At 38.9% G+C, this 15,109-nt stretch overlaps 1 protein-coding gene across 1 annotated transcript; it reads left to right on the top strand.

Moving 5' to 3' along the window:
• The first annotated feature begins 1 nt into the window (after position 1).
• Lsm8 (LSM8 homolog, U6 small nuclear RNA associated) lies at positions 2–6,092 on the top strand. Its single transcript, XM_042272821.1, has 4 exons — positions 2–159; positions 1,171–1,211; positions 3,478–3,605; positions 5,645–6,092. Exons 1-4 carry the CDS (start codon positions 129–131, stop codon positions 5,733–5,735), a joined length of 291 nt encoding a protein of 96 aa, XP_042128755.1. The 5' UTR covers positions 2–128; the 3' UTR covers positions 5,736–6,092.
• The last annotated feature ends 9,017 nt before the right edge of the window (positions 6,093–15,109 follow it).

Raw genomic sequence — 15,109 nt, 5'->3', positions numbered from 1 at the left:
GGCCTGGGAAGTCTCGCGAGTTTTGTCTCCAGCCGCGGGCGCGAAGCGGTACCTGTTGCTGGCGGGCCGTGGTCTCGTCTCCTCGCTGCCGGTTCCGCTCCCGTTCCGGAGCCTCCGGGCCCAGCAGCATGACGTCTGCCTTGGAGAACTACATCAACCGTATCCGCGGGCGGGCGGCTGCCAGGCCGCGGCGGGACCGGGGCCGGGGGCGCGGGCGGCGGGCGGCGCGGGGGAACTCGGGGTCCCGGGGCGCGGCGGCGTCATCCGGACCGACCCAGGACTCTTTCCCCCCATCCCAGATCCCAGTGGGGAGAACTCGGGGTCCCGGGGCCCGGCGGCGTCATGCGGACCGACCCGGGACTCTTTCCCCCATCACAGATCCCAGTGTCCTCAGAACTTTCCTGCTTTTCGGTTGGTTGCTCCCGATTCCGCAAGGCTTGTGTGTTCCAACACCGGGACTAAGATGAACTGTTCTGTCAGTTCGTAGGTTCTCGAAGGCTTGCTGTTCGTTCCGGGGTAGCATAAATAGAAAGATGGTTCTCAAATTTGAATTTCGGGTCCCCTACCTCCGCTTGAAGTGTCTATGCGATAGAATAGAAAGAAAGCTTGTAGTCGTGGTGGGGTTTAATGACAGGCAGGTAGCTTTCCAAAGCCCTTATAAAATTTTAAAAGAGAACTGCTGCTTCAGAACCGAGCATACGCACAAAGAAGAAACAAAAGTTAAATACAGAAGAGCCTTTAGTGAAGCAAAGGATATTGGTACTTGGTGGCATTAATTATGATCACGTCTTGGACTAGAAGGGTCTTAACATGCTTGAAATGATGCAGCATTGGTTAACACTCATCCGATTTTTATTTCAGAGGTGAAGAAATGGGTCTAAGAAAGCAAGGAATTGTCTTGCTCAGTGTCATAGACTGAAACCATTGCTCTTTAAATCAGGGTCAAACGTCACAGACTATACTCTTCTTCCATTTGATTGTTTTCAAGGTAGAATTGAAATAAGTTTTTTAAAAAACTTAAGTTTTCCCCCTCATGAGCTGTGTTCCATCTTAATTCTGCCACTTTTTTTTTCCCTTTCCTTTTTTAAGTAATTGAAACCATTTCCTTACCAGGCTGTAAGTTTTCAGTTTGTAATCTCTAAGAACTACTTCCCTTGACTCAGTTGTCAGGAACCGTTGCTGTTATCACTTCTGATGGGAGAATGATTGTGGTGAGTAGCATTTTTATTCTCCTCTTTCCTGTAGGCTTGTAAGTAACATTTCTGATCTGATGTTCAGGTACCACAGTATAACTTGGATTCTAGTGTTACTGTGATTCAGCTGACAAACCCTTGTCTATTGATTGCCAGTATAACTTCTCTAATAAACCTTGAAGGCCTGTGATACAAAACGCACAGCTGTTTAATAAGCTGACTCATTTTCTTCTTGGATGTTTTATTTCCATTCCATCCCCCTCCCCTTTTTAAATTTAGAGATCTTTAACGATTGACACATGCATATACTTTCTATAGGTTGCTTAACAGTGGGGAGATCCAATCTGAGAAATGTGTATTTAGTGATTTCATTGTTCTTCAAAAACAGTGAATGCAGTTTCAGAAACTAAGTTAGCTGTGACTTCACTAGGGTATGATCTTTGGGACCGTTGCTTTATCTGCTGTCTCTCAAATATTTCTTGCATGACTGTAATTTAATCCCATGTTTTCTCATTTGTGATTTCAGTTTATTTTTTCTTAACAATTTGTTTTTACTCATGTTTGTGTGTATGTCTGTGTGAATGTCTGCCTTGTGTGTGGGGCTACACTACACATGGAGCCCAGAAGACTTTGTTAGGTGCACTGGACCTGGAGTTACAGGCAGTTGTGAGCCACACTCTGTACCAGGAAGGGTCCTTTGGAAGAACAGTATATGCTCTTAGCCACTGAGCCATCTCTTCCGTCCCTTTATTTTCTTCTTAATCCTTTTGATTCTTCTTAACATCTTAGTGAGCAATCCCAGTCAAAGGGATAGACTGCCATAAACTAAATGTGTATCATGTGCTAGGGATTTTGTGTGTTACTTAGTGTGTAAACAACCTTGTGAAGATTACCACTTACTTTGTAGATTAGGAACCCAGTTTAGAAAAGAAACAAAAAACAAAAAATGAGTTACTTTCCCAGACATTCAGTATAGCAAAGTGACAAAACTGTAGTGTTGTAAACTGTGTTTTATTCCAAAACCAAGATTATGTCCCTTGCTTGTTCTTAATAAAGGACAAAATATGTAGGATTTTATTTGTTTGTAGTAGTGGTGAGTTGACAGTCTTAAATTTGTGAACTGTGGGCCATTAATAATAAGTAATTAGGAGTATGTTAGTTTCAACACTGTAAGAGGTTTGTTACTATTAACAGATAATTTGCAAATAGCTGAGTTTTGAAAACCTCATGTTTAAATTTCTTATTTCCGTTAGAAAATGTTTATAGAAGAAAAGCTAAACAGAAACATTACATTACATTCAGTAGTTCTGTCTTTATCACATAGTCACCTGACAAAATATTTGCATATAAAATGATGGCGAGAAGACCTTTTTAGGGGTTTATGGTAACCACCATTTGCTAATTGCTATAGTAAATAGTCTAATTTGTTTTTCTTCCCAATTCCCAGATTATAAGTTTCTATTTATTCCATTCTGATTTTATATAATTATGGCTTTAAGAACATGGGAGTTTAATGGTGGACCCAAGAGATTAATCACCCAAATCCAAAATAAACTATTTATTCAGAAACTTAAGCACCATTCCTCATATACGTTTTTCTGTAGCCACATAATTTTTCCTGATTGTTTCCTTCAACTTAAGTTTCTGATTATTTCAGCTCTATATATGTCAACTGTGATACTAAGAGAATTCAATAGTATGTACACACAAGACACAATATTAGCAACAAGGATATACTAAATGTTAGCTGTAACTACCATGTGATTTTGTGTGTATTTATAGATTAATTTCTGGAAAGCATTGTTTACAGCAGAATAAATAGTGTGGTTACTTTGTGATCTGGCTCTAGAGCTCCTCTTGTTTTTCTATACTGAATCTACTGTTTACTATCCATGAAATCTTGAAGCATCATTTTCTGGAGCATCGGGTCCCGAATTTGAAGTGGACAAAACACTATACTATCTCCAAGGTGAAGAAAAGTGGAGGTGATTTGTGCAGTGTGTTTCTTTAGCCAGTGCCTTTCACTAAGAAGTAACATACAGTGTTCCATTGTATGGCTGGTTTGTGCATCTCCTTATTATTAATGTTAAAAAAAAATCATTTTATCTTAAATGTGTCCTGTTTTAGTTTGTGTTCTTAGTGCTAGTTCCTAGACTGTGTGAGTTTACTTACTTGGAAGTGCTAGTGCCTGGGTGTCCTTTGCAGCTGCACCATAGTCAGGTTCCTGATACAAGTGTTTCCCGTCATAAAGCATTTTGTTTTTTCTTGCATGTTTTCTTTTCAGGGGACACTAAAAGGTTTTGACCAGACCATTAATTTGATTTTGGATGAAAGCCATGAGAGGGTGTTCAGCTCTTCACAAGGAGTAGAACAAGTCGTATTAGGATTATACATCGTGAGAGGTGACAATGTGTAAGTAAAATAAGTCGTTTTGAGTAAAGTTACATTTTCACTACTGGTGTGCTTGCATTAGGGAAGAGAGATTTTCCCCAATTTATATGATGTTATCCATACATTAATAGAATTGTGTATTTATCTGTTTTGCAGATATAGTTTATCTTGTATTTAATTTATACTTTTTATGGTGAGATACCTCAGGAACCAGTTAAAGTGGTCTCTTCACAAACCAGATATTTATCTCCTGAGACTTCATGTTCATTTACTTATCAACTTATATGATGTTATCCATATGTAATAGAATTGTGCATTTGTCTGTTGTGCAGATACAGTTTATCTTACATTTAATTTATAATTTTTATGTTGAGACCTCAGGAACCAACTAAAGTCTTCTTCACAAACCATACATTTACCTCCTGAGACTTCATTACTTATTTGAAAATTGGCCTTTGAACGTAGAGTCTTGTACATGCATAACATGCAGTCTCCCACTGATGTGTGCTCTCCAGCTCTCTTTACTTTTTGCATTTTGAGACCAGACTTTTCTAAGTTGCTTAGACTGATGTTGAACTTTAGATCCACCTATTACCACAGCCTCTGTGTATCCTAAACCACTGTTTTGTTGCTAATAGGAAAGTGACTTGGATAGGCCCCGCAAGTGCCCTGCTTTGCACCAAATTCTTTCTTGAAGAGGCTTCTTAACAACTTGGAAAAGCTCTTTAAAAATCTCCTGTTTGGGCTATTTTAAATAATTTGGGCTCATTTAGCTGTCACCGTTTTAGTGAACTGGATGTACTTAACATGTCCCATGAAAAACCCGTTGTCTTGAATTGAGGACACTGACAGTCTAGGTGGAGAATATCTTAGAGGTGGCCATTTGACAAAGGCTATAACCGTTCTGAGCAGTACACCTACTGGCTTTGTGGAGATGTAGTATTTGAGAAGTGCCTGGTGACCAAGGAACTAAATTTGAACTTTGGAGTTTGGGTTTTTTTTTTGTTGTTGATATTTTTGCTTGTTTGCTTTGGTGTTTTTTTCTTTTTTTGATAGGTAAACTTGGCTGACCTGGAACTTGCTCTATAGCCCAGACTTTCTTCATTCTTCTTCCCAAGTATTGGGATTATAGGACTAATCTGCCTTATGTGGCTAAAATTGAAATTTAATTTAAATGTTTCTAGACTATTATGAAGAGTCAAAATATGATTACAGGACAGCAAAAGATATTAGTAACTTTAGGTGGTTTGAAGGGATATGTAAGATGATAGGAGAAGGGATACTTAATTCATTTAATGGACTGTAAGTTTAATTCATTAGTGAATACTGTAAGTTTATCTTAAAAAGAATATGTGCTTTATTCACAACATTACCTGAAACCTATGTGGTAAATAGGTAGATTTCTCCTTAATCGAAATTGGGTTTATAATTTATAAAATGTTCTCTGGAGATGAATTTTAGGTGAAATTATAACATGAGTAGTAAAGGATGAGCCAGAGCAGAGGGCCCCTTGTCCTCTGACCACAGCAGAACAGATGAAACATTGTACTGTGAGTGATGGACTCATTGATTTTTAGAGTGCCTCCTATGTCTACATACAAAGAAATCAAAATTGGACATTTACCTAAACCTACCGGGGCTATAACCTGCTTTTAAGAGCTTATGAAAAAGACCTGGAGTTTTAAGAATGTTTGTAAGTAAATGGATTAGTGTCTTTCTTTGTTAGCTTGCAATTGCCCCCATGGGGGCTTTTGTTTGACTGTAAGTAAATGCAGCAGATCAACCATTCGTTTTCAAAGAGCCGATGTTCAAACACATGGCAGTATCTCTTGAATATTTTTTCCTTAATACTGCCTTCACATTGTTTCTCCAGTGCTGTGACTACAAGGGTAATTCAGTGAGTCATGAAATGGCATTTGCTTCCCACCTTACGCTCTTACTGCACCTTCTCAGTGCCACATGTTTGGAAGATGCTGTAGTTCATGGGATTTTAGAATTGTATGGAAGTTTATTTCAGCATGTACTTAATTAACTCTTGTCTGTTCCCACACTAATAATAGGGCAGTCATTGGAGAAATTGATGAAGAGACGGACTCTGCACTCGACTTGGGGAACATCCGAGCAGAGCCTCTGAACTCTGTAGCACACTGAAGACTCAGCATGTGCTTAGATGGCTGTAAATCCTGTACAGAAACTGCTTGTTCTGAAATGGTGTTTAGATTTTTTTATGAGTGTGTAATTGTGGATTTTGACTTTGTGTTCGTGTATTGTATTATGTAAATTTAAATATTTCTACATTTTTATTGGGAAACATTGCCTAAATTAATAAATGTGGTTGCCTCATTTATTTTTCTACTAAATGATATAAAAATCTAAGGATCATTTTGAAAACTTGGGAAATACCATTACTTTTGGTAATTTAATATTTATGGAAAATTGGCTGTAAAGAGAACTTAGACTATTATTGTAACATACGTGCAAATAATAGTAATAAATGAGACGTGTTTCTTTCTGTGTTTTTTTTTTTTTTTTTTTTTTTTTTAAGAAAGTCACTAGACTTTTAGTATCTGAAAACAGATTTTGTATGTATCAAGTACCGTTGTACTGCTGAATCTTTTAAAAAAGATATCGGGGTATATCCGCCATTAAAGGAGCTTGTGTTCAGTGTTGTGGGTATTTACTTAAATCCAGAGCAGTGCTCTGCTGCCACACACTGTTGGTCTGTTTCATGAAGCTGCTTTCTTGACTTTTCAAAGAATTCACAGAAGCAGTGTTGTAGGTCATGTTAACTTTAAGCATTCACAAAACTGAATTTCATGTGTGGGCCAAATGGATATCTTTGGATAGAATAGAAAAATGTGTACATTTTTGTAATTCAAATAAAATCAAGTTTTTTTTTAAATGTTTTTCATTTTTTAACTAAGTGCAAAAATTTCTGTAAAGATCTGAGTAGTAAAACTGATGCTCCAAAGGTCCTGTGGGCTTTACAACAATTGCTCGCTCACCTCTGGTTACAGCATAAGCAGCAGTAGGTAATAAGTGCATAATCTTGGTTCTCTTCCCGGCAGAACCTCATTTACATAGCAGGCAGGCTTTGTATTTGGCCTGAATACCATAATTTTATTACTTAGCTTAAAATATGGTCAAAAAGAAAAGATAATGGACAGTTGGGGTAAGTTCTGGAGTGGGGCCTTTTCAGACTTCATTAACACTTAATATTCAGAATCAATGTAATCGTTTGGGTTAACCAAAAAGCCTTGTGAGGAAAGTTGTACTCTCATGCCTAGCCTGTAATGTAAACTTTTGTAGACAGTAATAAAATTAGTGTGATACAAAATGGATAAAGCAAGTAAGGTTAGGGGCTATGGGCCAGATACGCTGTTTTAATACACAGTACTTTAAGTTTTGAAACCAGTTCCAAAAATTGAGCTAGATGTTTAAGTTTTTCAAGATAATTATTCAAATACTACAAATGAAGTCCACACACATTTTCCCAAAACTGCTTGTTATACTGTGTTTTCTTGATGAGTCTGGATAAACCATCTGGAATGCTTTATTTTATGGAAGAAGTGAATGACCAGAGACCAAAAGGCTGATTATTCCTGGGTGTGTGTGACTCTGCTCACAGCCACTTCAAACGATTTCTTTTGCATGAGAGCTATAAAAGAATGTCTAGTTTCTGTGCGGTGTCAAGGTTTTTAATGCTCCTTAATGAGACTTATTCTGGAGTCAATATTCCTAAAGAGCCGCAAGTCAATTTTTTTTTAATTGTATCTGCTTTGTGATTCAGACAATGCAAAACTGAAAACCAGCTTACTGACGAGTTAAAAAATGTTTCTTGGCAAGCTATTTTCATTAAAATTGCTTGAAGGGGGCAAAGTAGGCCTTTATAAATTGGGGAGGGGAGGTTTGTTTTCTTTACAGTTGAACAGGTAATTCTTAAAAAATAGTTCAACATAACATGACTTTTAGGTTAAATCACTTTGTTAAATGGGTTCATGCTGGCAGTTTGGATTTAAAAATACTACAAATGTATTTACAAATACTACAAAGCCATGAACACTAAAAGATAAATTTTTATTAATATTTCTTTTAAAAAAACACCCTTAGAAGAGCATTCTCAAAATTTAAAGCTAATAATGTGAGAATGCAGAGGAATAAAAACGTGATTCCCATATAAGATAACCGTGTCAACATTTCTAACACTGAAAGAATTGACTCTGGATAAGAATGCAAACAGCATCTTCATAATGCTATGTGAACCCATTTGCCTAGTAGCCAGTTCTTACGCAGCCCTTCACCCACAGTATGATATATTCTGGGCATTTTTATTTGAGTGCATATCATTTTCCAGGTGTAATGCTGGATGCTTCCTGTAGTGATCCATCTATATGTGGAGACACTGAAGCTCTTTATTCATCCAGGAATTTCTAGTTATTCCTATGACATGAGAATCGAGTATCAAAATGGATTATCATTACTCAGATTGATAGATAGTCCTCTGAACTGGGCTCATTAAAGTTTCCTGTAGACTAAAGTCTTTGATCTCTACTCATTGATCTTGGTTTACTGCATCTATAATGGAACAAATGGGAATAATTGTTAAGATGAACATGGCTACCCCATTGAGTGTTTAAGATTCCATTTTGTTTGTTTGAGGCTCTCCCCTATTCCCCCTCCCCTTTTAGAACACAGTGTACTCTGTCTTAATTAATTGAGTCTTGGGCAAATGAGATAAAGTTGCATTGTTTCCATTGGAGACTAGAAGGAAGTGTTCACAAGAAACCAGCTCCATCCAGTTGTGCACAGATGTATGAGTACTAGTGTTCTGTTCGGACCAGCTGAGCATTCATTTAGTTGTGAAAGAGCTGGTTCTGCTCCACAGAGCTGTTTTTAACACTCGGTAAGTGGTGCTGTGATTACCATTCCTCCCTGTGACCTGGGCTTAGTTGTGCTTTGTGACTCGATACTGCCTCCAAATGACCATCACTTCCTTTCCTAAGTGTCAGGGACACTTGTCAAGCTGCTAATAAATACCATCTTCAAGCCAGGGAACAAAATACACATGTTGATCCTTGGTTAAGCTCCCTTCTATGTGGTATCTCAATCAAATCATCTTGACACAAAGATTTATGTTAATAAATTCACTATGTTCTTTTAGTGTCGCAGGATATAATGTACAGAGCCAGATCCATTTAAAGCTACAATCATCTTTTTTTAATAGATATAATTCAGCTTGATTTTTTTTCATTTTTATTTTCCAGTAAAATTTCTACTGGAATTCTGTAGATTAGATAATGCTAAGGATGGGGGCAAACTAGAACTCAGCAGCTGCATTTCCTGCATTGGCTAACTAACCATCTGCTAGCTACCAGCAGTCTTTGGGAGATGGAGAAGTTGAGAACTCAAGGAGATGAGTTGTCTTCAAGACATCTTACAAAGATGAAAAAGATTTCACATTAAACCTTTAAAAAATCGAGCATTTATGTTAGGTCCTTTTTCTATTTTGTGTATTTTTCATATAATTAAAGTATTCTTTTGTTAATCATTCTTTATCTTTTTGTAGCACAGATAAAGAATTGCTACAAATACTCTCAAAATTCCTCTATTGTCCTATTTCAGTATTCTATAAACTATATGGTATAACTTCTCTGTTCTCATTAGGGTAGTAGTAAATTATAAGCATTCTGGGTGTTTTTTAAAAAAAAATTCAGAAATGATACTAATGACAGGGTGACTTGTGCAAAAGAAACCGTCTTCCAAGTGGCTCCTCCCCCAACCTTTTATTAAATGTATTCTTTTCTCATACAATATAATCTGAATACAGTTTCCCCTCCCTCTATGACTTCCAGTTCCTCCCAACCTCCTCTCCCATTCGGATTCACTCCCTTCTGTCTCCCATTCAAAAAGAACAGGCTTCTAGGAAGTAACAACAAAATATAACAAAACAAATAAAAAACCATCACATTCAAGTTGGACAAGGGAAGCCAACAGAAAAATAAATGAGCCCCAAGAGAAGGCACAATAATCAAAGACCCACTCATTTGCACATTTAGGAGTTTCACAAAAGTATTAAACTGAAGACTATAGTACACAGAGGACTTGGTGAAGACACATATTGCTGTTTCAGTCTCTGTAAATTTGTATGAGCTCTGCTCAGTTGTTTAGAGGGCCTTGTTCTCCTCATATCTTCTGTCCCTTCTGTTGTCCCTGCTCCTTCTGCCTCCCCTGAGCTCTGAGGGGAGGGATTTGATGGAGACGTCCTGTTTAAAGCTTTGTGTCCCCCCTCTCTCTTTCTCTCTTTCTCTCCCTCTTTCCCTCCCTCCCTCTCTCTGTGTAATGTCTAGCTGGGTCTCTGTATTTGTTCTCATCCACTGTAGGAGAAAGCCTCCCTGATGATGAATGAATAAGGCACTGATATATGAGTATGAATATTAGAAGAATAATATTAGGAATAATTTTATTATTATTTTTTTTAAGACCAGTAAGTAGTATTTGGTTTGACTCTAGGTCCCTGGGCTCTGGACTATCTAGTATCTAGTCTCCAGTTTTTGGTTACCCAAGTAGTGTTGGGTATGGGTTCTGTCTCATGGAATGAACCTTAAAATCAAATCAGACATCTGTTGGTTACTCCCACAAGATTTGTGCCACCATTGCTCTAGCTTATTTTGCAGGCAGGACAGATTATAGATCAAAGGCTTTATGGTTCTGTTGCTGTTTATGTTTCTCTTTTGGTAGCCTGCAGAGTACTTTTCCATGTCAGAGACACTTGACCGTGGAAGTGAAGGTTCTTTGTAGGAACCAACTCAACCTCTCCATGTTCAATGAGTTATGTGGATGTTGTCTTAACTATGGGGCCTTGCTGTTAGTTTGTGGAGAGCAATTTATTGTCTTTGCAATAGCCTGGGTTGTTTGGGGATTTCCATGGGGACCTTTTCTGTAGTCAGAGCTTTTCTGTGTCCCGTCCTGCCACTGGTCAGGACAAATCTCCCCCACTAGCATCCCCCAAGTAAACACACAGAGGCTTATATTAATTATAACTGCATGGCCGTGACTCAAGCCTTTTGCTAGCTAGCTTTTATATCTTAAATTAGCCCATAACTATTCATCTATATATCGTCACATGTTCCATGGCTTCACCTGCATTCCATTACATGTTGCTCCTTGGGCAGATGGCATCTCTCTCGGCCTTCTTCCTGTCTCTCTCTTTGAATTTTCTACCTGCCTCTAAGCTGCCTTGCCATAGGCCAAAACAGCTTTATTTATCAACCAATCAGAGCAACACATATTTGCAGCATACAGAAAGACATTCCCCCATCATCTTTCTGCTAACAACTCAATTGAATGAGACCCAGTTCCAATACTGGAAGCTTTATTTGGTGACAAAAGATGGCCAGTTGGAGTTCCTTCTCCCTCATTAACTGGAGATTCATTAGGATTGCCTTCATATATTAAGTATCCACTACACTAGCTGTCCATTCCACCCCTCAAATGCCTTTCAATCCTAGCAGTCTCTCCCCTCATTCCCCACCTCATCCCATTTCCCGACTCCTTCCCACCTCATCCTCTCATTCTCATCCCTCCCCCATTCCCACCCCCAGTCTACCCATAAAATTTATTCTATTTCCCACTCCCAAGGAGATCCATGTGTACCCTCTAGTCCCTTCCTCTACACCTAACATCTCTTGGTCTATGGATTGTAGCTTGGTTATCATTTATTTGATGGTTTATATCTAGACATAAGCTAATACATACCATATTTAGATTTCTGGGTCTGTGTTACCTCACTCAGTATGATTTTTTCTCTAGTTTTATGTCATTTTTTAAAAGAGCTGAGTAATACTCCATTGTGTGAATGTCTGGCTTTTGTTTTCATGTATACTGGATTTTCAAATACTTACAATGAGAAGTGAACAATTGTTACTGTGTTTGAAATATGTTGAACAACAATACAGAAGTAGTACTGAATGGGTAAGAGGTGTCTGGAAATAGCAATGTGTCATGCGGTATACTGTGTGTGTCAGTGCTTCAGGGGGAGAATATGTATAGGGTAATACATGGGAGAACATGTACAGGGTAATACATGTTTTGCTTAATTTGTTTTACATAGAGAAAAATCAGATATTACAATAAATTGCACTCTACAGACAGGAAAAATGAGAATGTGGCACTGTAATTGATAACAACTTTAAATGACATGAAGTCACAATAAGAGCTAAAAACTTTTAAGTCATTTATGGTGGCCCCGAATGCCTTTAAGTCTAACACGTGAGTAGCAGAAGCATGAGGACTGCAAATTTGAGGCCACCCTATGGGTTAAATGTGGTCACAAAACCAAGAGGTAAGTATAGGAAAGGGGCCTGTAGGAAAAGAAGAATATTGACTGGTTGAGGAGGGGATGAGAGAAGGTAGGCGTTATTATAATCAAAACACTTTGTATGCGTGTATGAAATTGTCAAAGAATAAATTTACTAATAAAATGGTAGATGCTTTAAAGCATTTTATTTTAAAAGCACTTAGCTCTCTCATCCATTTCTGGCTGATGGAGAAAAGGGGCAGAGACACTTAGGTTGAGACAAATAAGAGGGATGATTTTTCTCAAGGCGTTTTGATTTAGGGTTTCAGGCCAGTGTGGCATACCACAAAAGGTACATTCTGGAGTGTGGTTTGGCCTGTAATGCCAGCCTGTCAATTCTCATGTCTTGTTCCAGCGAGAGTAAGATAACCACCTGCTTTCTTTGGGTTATGAAGACCCATAAGCACTTAAAACAGTCTGAAACATAGAAATCAGTCAGTACTAACAGTAGTAGCTTCATTCTAACAATGGTGAACTCTTAAGAAACTTAACGTGACTCAGGAAAACTCAAAATTAAGAGGATTTTGGGGGGGAGAAAGGCTGAAAAGATGGCAGAGGGCTTTGGGAAATGAAAATAAATTCTTGGGCAAAGTAACGTGTTACTTTGATTACTGAGACAAAAAAAAAACAAGAAGAGAAAGCATAGAGAAAAACACATAAAGCTGAGTGGTTCGAATGGTAAGTCAGATTTTTTAGTGTGGAGAGATGGCTGGGAATGGCCAGTCTGAGTGGGGGTGTGTGTGGAAAGGAACTTGCACCTCTGATTTTGTATATTGGAACTTTCTTATGGATATTGAAAGATAACTTGGGGCAAAAAAGTTTATATCAAGAAATACAGGTAAAACTCAACACTTTGTCAGTAAAACTTCATTTCCTGAGTTTATGTCATCACTGTCAGGGAGGTGGCAGGCCTTCTCAGGAGGGGATTGCAGGCAATACACAAATACATTCCAGAGATGTATATGCTTCTGTGTATAAAGACGTGGGAAGCTATGAGGAGTCTTCACGAAAATAGATCAACTTAGGCTAGGCCCTTAAAGATAGTAACTATTAGCATAGATCTTTAATAAGAATTTTCAAGTTGGTACACAAGAAGGCAGGGATGGGCAAGATGTGGTAATATAGCAATGTATAGGTTATGGCTCCTGGTCTAGACAGAAAACTTCTGAGCCTTTGAAATAGCTGAGCAGTGAGTGTGTGCATATGCCTACAGCCGTGGCAATGCTGTATTCAATAAGCTCCAGTAGCTAAGGCTAGCAAAATAGGAGCTGCATATATTCATTTGACTATTCCTGTTTACCCAAAGCTGTAAAGCTCAACTGAGTGGATCTGGTGGACAACACATTGCCATGTTGTCAGATAGAGAGCTAAGTGGTGTGTGCAGTCACACGGGGAGCAGGTCTGACTCCTCTCTAATTTCATCTTATGTACCTTTTCACAGTACATAAGCTAGCGCCATGGCAGCCATGTTGCTTAGTCCTCTGAATCTTCATGTATCACTGAACCTTAGGGTGGTCCTGAACACCCCACCTACTGCCCAAATAAAACTGTATTTAAAATTGTGAAGGAAGAAGGGGAAAGTACTAGGACAGAATTTGTTATTCACTCTTAGAGTGGAAAGTGGGTTTAGTTTGGAAGATTCAAAATCTTAACTGTGTTGTCAAGACACCACCAGCTCAGTGGCATTAAGCAAAACCTGTGACCAGAGGCAGATGGTTTTATAAAGCTTCTGCAGCAGTTCACTTGTCAGCTGATATATTTTCAGACACGATAGAAGCTGGAAGCACAGACCTTCAAAATAGGTATGTAAACCCAGATGTTATTGATTATATTTGGGAACCGTGATTCTCACTTTTGAATCTGCTAAAGAAGGACAGTTATTGCAGTAATTTGTTAAATTTTAAGTAATTTGATCAATTATTGTAGTAATTTGTTCAAAAAGAGGCACCAGTTGCTAGATACTGAGCTAGGAGCTGAGAGCTAGGAACTTTGATCAAAACTGTCTTTTTTTACTTGGAATCTGTGGTCCATTCTCTTAGCCACTCTCTGGAAAATCTGGAAGACAAGAGTTGGGGGAAGGTCTCATTCACTTCTTCACTGGGCCATCCATGTGTCCCTCCTAGGGTCTTTCCCTGTTAGCTAGCCTCTCTGGAGCTGTGGGTTGCAGTCTGGCCATCCCTTCCCTCACATCTAGTATCCACTTATGAGTGAGTACATACCATGTTTGTCCTTCTGAGTCTGGGCTACCTCACTCAGGATGATATTTTCTAGTTCCATCCATTTGCCTGCAAATTTCATGATATCATTGTTTTTTACTGTTGAGTAGTACTCCATTGTGTATATATGCCACATTTTCTTTATCCATTCTTCAGTTGAGGGGCATCTAGGTTGTTTCCAGCTTCTGGCTATTACAAATAATGCTGTTACGAACATAATTGAGCATGTGCCCTTGTGGTATGATTGAGCATTCCTTGGGTATATGCCCAATAGTGGTATAGCTGGGTCTTGAGGAAGACTTATTCCCAATTTTCTGAGAAACCACAATACTGATTTCCAGAGTGACTGTACAAGTTTGCATTCCCACCAATAGCAGAGGAGTGTTCCCCTTGCTCCACATTCTCTCCAACATAAGCTGTATTCAGTGTTTTTGATCTTAGCCATTCTTATAAGTGTAAGATGGCATCTCAGAGTTGTTTTGATTTGCATTTCCCTGATGACTACGGATGTTGAGCAATTCCTTAAATGCCTTTCAGCCATTTGAGATTCTTCTTTTGAGAATTCTCTGGGATGAGATCTACATGAGTGGACTGGGTGTGTGTGGGGGGTGGCAGAGAGTGAGGAGTGGGGGATGAGAACATAGGGAAATGGGAGAATCAAGCTGGAACAGGGACAGAGTGGAAGGGCAGGGAGGAAGATACCATGATAGATGAGGACATCATGGGAATAGGAAGAGGCAGGGTGCTGGGGAGGCTCTCAGGAATCTACAAGGTGACCCCACCTTGGTCTGCTGGTAGTAGTCCAGAGGGTGCCTGGACTGGTCTACTCTGGTGACTGGTCTAGCGAATAACCTAGCTGTCATCATAGAGCCTTTGTCTAGTGACTGACGGAGGCAGATGCCGAGATCCATAGCCAGGCACCAGGCTGAGCTCCGGGAATCCAACTGATGAGA

Source organism: Peromyscus maniculatus, chromosome 3, assembly GCF_049852395.1.
Source record: "Peromyscus maniculatus bairdii isolate BWxNUB_F1_BW_parent chromosome 3, HU_Pman_BW_mat_3.1, whole genome shotgun sequence".
In the NCBI taxonomy this organism is placed as follows: Eukaryota; Metazoa; Chordata; class Mammalia; order Rodentia; family Cricetidae; genus Peromyscus; species Peromyscus maniculatus.
This window is presented reverse-complemented; position numbering and strand designations above follow the sequence as displayed.

What these genes read in the sequence shown, in the direction of transcription:
- Lsm8 (XM_042272821.1), top strand. Translation starts at nt 129, where the DNA reads ATGACGTCTGCCTTGGAGAACTACATCAACC. An exon ending in CTTGGAGAACTACATCAACC is followed by an intron (nt 160 to 1,170) that starts GTATCCGCGGGC and finishes CTCAGTTGTCAG; the next exon opens with GAACCGTTGCTGTTATCACT. An exon ending in ATCGTGAGAGGTGACAATGT is followed by an intron (nt 3,606 to 5,644) that starts GTAAGTAAAATA and finishes CACTAATAATAG; the next exon opens with GGCAGTCATTGGAGAAATTG.